General features: G+C 31.4%; 1 protein-coding gene across 1 annotated transcript; it reads left to right on the top strand.

The window, feature by feature from the left end:
- The first annotated feature begins 4,688 nt into the window (after positions 1-4,688).
- Positions 4,689-7,327, top strand: LOC107448907 (uncharacterized). The gene is made up of 2 exons (XM_043055682.2): positions 4,689-4,831; positions 6,278-7,327. The coding sequence occupies exons 1-2, from the start codon at positions 4,820-4,822 to the stop codon at positions 7,196-7,198; spliced, it is 933 nt and encodes a 310-aa protein (XP_042911616.1). The 5' UTR covers positions 4,689-4,819; the 3' UTR covers positions 7,199-7,327.
- The last annotated feature ends 217 nt before the right edge of the window (positions 7,328-7,544 follow it).

Below are 7,544 nucleotides of genomic sequence, written 5' to 3'. Positions count from 1 at the left end.
TGTAACACAAGAGAAAAATTCGTTAGACTATCTCTAGTTAGTGGAACTATAAGTTATCGGAACCCTTTATTCTCCTTTATAACGGATTTCAATATATCGTGAGGAACAATATATGAAGTATAGCGGCCCTTCTAAATGATAGAATATATTAATATGCATTTTGGAATTAAAAATGTAATAAAAAAATATGTAGCTGCAGTTTTTTTTAGTGTTATCTATATTCTTAGACTGGTAAAAATGCAAATTATTGGCACTAGGTTGTTTTTGTTCCCTTTATTATTTTTAGGCATAAATATTTATATTATATATATATATTATAATATATTTAAATAAATATTCATATGAGCCGTTATTTTTGAATGTAGCATAAGTACATTTGAAGCAAATTACTCGTTTGCGTACTTTCTTCTTCTTACGATATTGTTTCAGCAAATTAAGTGTTAAAAACATCCCCCTAATCGATTAACTTTTGCCAACGTTCTTAAATTATTTTTAACACTAACCCTTATAAAAAACTTTCCACTTTCGAAAATAACGGCACTCCGAACAAGGTCCTAAACAATGATTTCGTCTAACAGAAGAATTTTATTGTAAGTTGGTTTTAATATTCTAATTAGTTTTATCAAATAAATTGTTGCTTTACTTTAAATATGAGCGAATTTCTGATGGTTTGTTTAGATTTCAGTTAGACGTCTTCTCATCTATTCGTTGAGTTACATCGGTCTACTGAAAGACGTATATAACCGGCTTTGAACAGCCTACCCAATTTTGGCTTTACGACTACCAATGTTCAACTCCTTAGTCTTGTAATTTTGAATCCAATCTGGGAGACTAGAGAACTCCTAGATCAAGTATTGGGAGAAATTTGCCTTGGTGGAGGTCTTTTAGATGGAACTACACCACATTTGCGTCACGTGGAGAGGATTACTATGAAAATATCCCACGGTTATCTTGACGGCAAGGGGACTCTAAGCCATGATTCGACTGCCACTGAGGATCAACACTGTTTTCGGTGCGAGTCGGGTGCAGATTCATTTCAACCTGCCATCGTTGGGATTTGAACCCGCCTCACCTCTTTGGGAGGAGTACAGTACAGCTACAGTTCTTAGTACCAAAATATATCAGTACAATGGTGTTAGGATCATTCAAAATAATTGAAACGAAAATAGAACTAATTAAGTCAAGCGAAAAACAGAAAATAAAATATTAAAAAATTACAGCACAAAACACAAACCGTATTTTAAAATGCAAGTACTGAATTCAAATGAATTTACACGTACTGGAATCTTTTAAGAATTAAGATATTTCCGTAATAAATTTGCCAGATTACAAAATAGAAAAACAGAAACTCTAATAGAGGTTAGAAGCGTAATTAGAGGGGTCTTTTATGGCGTATTCTTACTACAATACTGAAGCACGTTTGATTCGTTAGTTACCTTGGAGTGGCCCACAAATGGATGTGCGCAAGATAATAATATTATACTAGATAATTCATAGTTTATTAGTTACTAATTAATAAGGTTGATAACTAAATATATAATTTGAATCGTTTTAGAAAATTAATATTTATTTAAAAAGCAAACGTGATTTGCCAGGTTTGTACAGATTTTTGCCACGGATTTACCCAAATTGGATTTGCACATGCTAGAAGTATAAATTTAGTTAGCAAAGATGTTTTTAGTAAATTTATTAATCCTAATAACATGCAATTAACTTAATGATTTTATATATAACTTAATTGCATTAGTCTATTTCCTTTTCTCTCTTTTCTTTTGCACGCTCCTTAGCCTTGTAATTTTGGAATCCACTTCAAGAGAACGAAATCAAGTAATAAGAACAAATTCTCCCAAATAAAGTAACGCGCGAAATTTGCCTGCGTGGAGGTCTTTTTGATAAAAGCAAATCCCATACCTGCCAACTTTTATTCTCTTCCATTATTATTTTTCCCAGTGGTATTAAAATGGAATTAAAACTTCAATTTTAAGCAAACAAATACGTTGTATTTGAGAAAACTTAAGTTGACAACCATGACAGTAACGCATATTAGTATATATGTGCTTAATTTTTGTAAGAATAGTGGTGATCAATATCATTTAAAAATTAAGATTATAAAAGAAAAAATAGTATATAATTACTACCACTTTAAATATGAAAATAAATTCTTCCGGAAAATCCGGAAGAGTTGGCAGGTATGAAATCCGCATTTGCGTTAGATGGAGAGGAAAACGTCGAAAAACATCATTTGTTAGCCCCACGGCAAGGGGACTCATGATACGTCAACCTCTGAGGACATTTTACGTCAGCACTATTTCTGGTGAGGAATTCGTATTGACCAGTAATCGCTGAGATTCAAATCCGGGTCATCTCGTTGGGTAACTAGCGCAATATTTCTTCAATACAAAATCAAAATTCAGTAAGTTGTGCGAGGCGAAAAAAAACCAAAAAAATGTAGATTTTTGCTAACTGTCTTTTTCATATTTTTATTTTTTAAATATATAGTTAAATAAATTAAGAAAATAATGGAATATTAAGAAATTAATAAAATGATGAAATTAAAATAAAATAAATTTAAAGAAATAAAATATTAAAAAATTAATAAATAAAAAAATTTAAATAAAATAAATGAAATAAAATTAAAAAAAACAATAAATAAATAAATGTTTTTTTTTAATGGCGGGCACTTGGAATTATTGTCCATTGGCCACAGAAAGTGCCAGAACTGCTAACTCTCTTTTCGTTACGCAGTGGGCACCTGTGGCAATGCCACGGCGGTGGAGCAGCTTCACCCACGTCACACTACCACAACCCGTCTATGCGTGTCACATTCACAAACAAAGGAGAAAGGAACACAGATAGAGAGAAAGAAACATCCATGCCTTGCCCGGGATTCGAACCCAGAAACTTTCTGAGGCAAGGACAGTTCCCTGCCCCTTACACAGGCCGGTCGGCTTAAATAAATAAATAAAAAAGTTAAATTTCCTTGATCAAGGCTAACCGAAAAGTAAGAAATTCATTATAAATTTTAAAGTGCATTCAATACTATTTTCATCTATAGTTTATCAATGACCCTCTATTAATTTCTAATGCACCTCAAGTACTGAAAATTTTACCAAAGCCACCCTAAAAGCTTTCGCTGCCCTTTGGTTGAAATTAAAGGCCACGTTGCGAAGCCATGCCTAAGAACATAACATAAAAACTATTGATTTGATTAAATTTTCTTGACAGTTTTGTATTTTTACTAAAAGTGTGGTAATAAGAATTATAATTTTGATAACAGGAATTTCAGCTATGCCATTACCGTAAAAACGAAAAAGTATCATGCATTATGTTTTTATTACCAGAATTTATTTTCGGTTTTATTTTTTACCTGAAATGTTTTTATACAAGTATGGCATTTTTACAGGATTTTTTCTTCGTATATAATATATAATATGATAAAAATTAAAACCCCAATTTAAGAATGATATTTAAGAACTTTTTGAAAATTGAATTGTGAAATTTAATTAATCAAAAATATTCAATTGGCACTTTAATATTTTCTAAGTTCAATAATTTACCTCATTTATAACCTGTCCTTGAAATTTTACCATTGACAATCTGACGACTCGATTAACTTAACAATAACAAAATTATTCTTATTTAATGTTTCTTCCTTTTTACTGGCATCAATTTCGTTTTATTTTCTTATTTATCTTTACTAATTACATTTCTGTTATACAATTCAAATTGAAAACAACAAACTATTTAACTTGGAATTGATTCTGTACGTGTATCCATCCATTCAACATATGTGTAGTAATTAGAGACATATTTATTTTCTGAAAAAATTCTTTCTTTCTTTTTGCCAATTCAATGCATTTTTAAATGCTATCCTTTTTAACAAGAATGAGGTCAGACTTAATTGCACCTGTATTATAAAAATTTTCTTCTTTTAACCGTTTTAAATTGCAATAATTACGTCTTTGCGATAACTTGAACAATTCCATTTTAAAAAATTTATATTTTAAAGTGAAAAGATTTTGTAGAATAAGTCTTTCAAAAATGTACTTCTTCCTTTGGTAATGAGTGCTTATGTCATCTAATTTTTGCGAGGCTGGCATTTTTCAAAAGTTTCTTTTAGGAATTAATATCATTTAGGTAAATAAAATTACCTGTTCATGGGCACACGTAAGAACAAAAAAAAATTTTGGTAAAATGTACCGTTTATTAAAATTTTTCCAAAACACGGTCATTTTTACCATATTCTGATAGTTTTCACCATACTCTTTTTCTCAGTGCATTATAACTGCATCACTAACAAGCATTTGCTTTGAAATAACCTTTTAACTTATTACAATTACACTTCGTTATAATTATAATCACACTTTTATTCAAATACATAACTAATTAAACCTATAAAAATAATAATAACACTTTAAAACAACTTCTAATGATGTTATTTAATTTCCATTAATCTTAAAAAGAAATTATTCTATAAATAAAAATTATTCAATACGTATCCTTCACATATATCTATCCTTCGGCTATCAATATCATCAACCATATTGATTACGCATAAAAAATAATAATAATTAGTACCGCACAAAGGAGATCGAGGAAAAATTGGTCGCATACTTAATTCAATCTCCACGCTTTGCATGGGTGTGGACACGTTTTTTTTATTCAGCAAGGACATACTTTCACCAGGTACGACAATGGCGGGAAATATTTCTTTTTTAAGGTAATGTAAGCTTTTAATTTGAATCTGAAATTGTATATAAAAGTCACCAGGCGATGTTAATAGGTCATTAGTTCTAATAAACTTCATCAATTACTAAACATGTTCGCTAAGGTAAGTTCATGATTCATTCAAACCATATTCTTCTCCTAATTTTCAACCTCGTAACATTTTTCTAACATCTTCTCCTTACATTTAATTTAAAACGTTTTGCTGTTCCCTAAGTTCATGAGTCATTTAAACCATATTCTTCTCCTAGCATTCAACCTTAACAATTTAAAACGTAAAATTGTTCACTAAGATTAGTTCATGATTCATTTCAAACCATATTCTTCTCCTGATATTCACCCCTAACAATTTAAAATGTAAAAATGATCACTAAGGTTAGTTCATGATTAATTCAAACCATATTCTTCTCCAAACATACAACCTTAACAATTTTAAAAGTTCTTTTCAGTTTACGATTTCAAGCATTTTCAGCTTTTAAACTCTAATTGTATCTCTTGTAACTCTTACTGTAAAACTAAACTCTTTATTGTATCTAAGTTATAATTATTGCACCTTATACAGTTTATCTCCTGCTGAAATACACATTGGTAATGGTACTTTAATGGTAATGATAATGGTAATTTTTAATGGTAATTTTCAATGATAATGGTAATTGAATTTAATTGCCATTTCAAAGCTTTTTATATTTTATTGTTGAGTAAAAAAATTCTTAAATTATAATTTTTAAATTTAAAGCCTTACTATGACATATTTCTTAATGAAAATGTGATTAATAAAATTTTTAACTATTTAAGACAGTAAAGTAAATTTTTGAAATGTCTGCAAAATATGAAATAAAAATGTTTCTAACTAATAAAAATACAAGTTAAAAATTGTTTAACTTATTTCATCTTTAAAAAAAAGTGTTATTTTTTAGTGGAAATTATAATTTAAATTTATTAATTTACAGTAGTAAATTTGCAAATTTCATAAATTAAAAATTTATTTTAGCGAAGTTCTTATTGAAAACGGGATTGCAAAAATTTCTTATTGCTTTTCAAAATAACCTGCATGTGTTAAATTATCATCAATTTGCTAAACGAAAATGCGAAAATGTTTGTAGCTAGTAAAAATGTGAATTAAAAATTTTTGAACTTTTTGAATTTTTTGCTTGAAAGTGCGTTATTATTTTCTTTAAATAAGAAGCATATTTCGAAGCAATAAATCAAATTTGTCCATTTTATCAAATTTGATTTCATTGTTATTGTTAATTTGAAAACGTTACAATTTTGTTTAATCTTCCACGTCCTACGGAAGTTCATACTATGTAACGGATTATGGAATAATAAATAATTTCTAAACATTTTAAAATTAATATTCGGATCGCGAAATTAAATTGATTAGTGATTTTAGAACAGTTTTGTTCAGTTTTCCTGATACCAATTTCGAACTCAAGAAAACTATTTTATTTTAAACGCAGAAGCATAACAGAATATTCAAAATTATCACATTCTGATATGTAATTATTTTTAAATAAAGCTATTGTGTTACTAATTCTCTTTTCCCCTTCAGGTTGTTGTTCTTTGCTTCACTGTGGTTGCTGTTCAAGCTTCCAACATTGTCAGCCATGTTGGTCTAGGTGCGCCATTAATCAGTTCTGGTCTCCATGGCATCGCTACTAAATCTGTCTTGGTCGCTCCTGCCAATATTGCTACTCAAAAGGCTGTCATCAACCACGTCGCCCCAGTTGCTCATGGTGCTCCCGTAGCTATTAGTTACGCTGGTCATGGTTTAGTTGCTGGACAAGGCATCGCTGCCGCTCCTGCTACCATTGCTACACAAAAGGCTGTCATCAACCACGTCGCCCCAGTTGCTCATAGCGCTCCCGTAGCAATTAGTTACGCTGGTCATGGTTTAGTTGCTGGACATGGCATTGCAGCCGCTCCTGCTACCATTGCGACACAAAAGGCTGTCATCAACCACGTCGCCCCAGTTGCTCATAGCGCTCCCGTAGCAATTAGTTACGCTGGTCATGGTTTAGTTGCTGGACATGGCATCGCTGCCGCTCCTGCTACCATTGCTACACAGAAGGCTGTCATCAACCACGTTGCCCCAGTTGCTCATGGTGCTCCCGTAGCAATTGGTTACGCTGGTCATGGCTTAGTTGCTGGACATGCCATTGTAGCCGCTCCTGCCACCATTGCTACACAAAAAGCTGTAATCAACCACGTTGCCCCAGTAGCTCATTATGCTCCAGCTAAAATAGGACACGGATTACTCGCTATGCCTGTTCTTGCTGTTAAAGGAATCCATGCCGTTCCCGCAACAGTTGCTACTCAAAAAGCTGTTGTTAACCATGTTGCTCTCGCCAATCATCATGTGGCCGCAGTCCCTGTTGCTGCTCCCGCTGCCATTGGATACGGTAGTCATGGACTCGTTGCTGGTCTCGGTCTTATCGGAGCTCCTTTAGCTTCAGGACATGGTTTGCTTTGATCTTCGTACGACCTTTGCTATAAAACTACTCATTTCATCTTAGTATTAGGAAAAGCTATTTTATACATTATTAATTTTTGAACATACTGTAAAATAGGACTATATAAATAAAATATTTATTTTTGAAAACAAAAAGCGCTTTATTCATTTTTATTTCTGGTGCTGCATAGTAATACGACTCGGAACAAATAATACTATTTGGGGATCACTTTCCGAAATTGCACAGTAAGTCTTTTTTAAGTAATTAACAAATAGCAAACATATATGAGTTATATTTTTTAGGTTACGCTTTGTTGAATTTGTATTTACATGAGAAAAAAACTTTACATTTAAATGATAACCGAGT

This window comes from Parasteatoda tepidariorum, chromosome 6 (assembly GCF_043381705.1).
Source record: "Parasteatoda tepidariorum isolate YZ-2023 chromosome 6, CAS_Ptep_4.0, whole genome shotgun sequence".
Classification (NCBI taxonomy): Eukaryota; Metazoa; Arthropoda; class Arachnida; order Araneae; family Theridiidae; genus Parasteatoda; species Parasteatoda tepidariorum.
The sequence above is the reverse complement of the archived record's forward strand: the minus strand, read 5'-3'. Positions and strand labels throughout refer to the sequence as shown.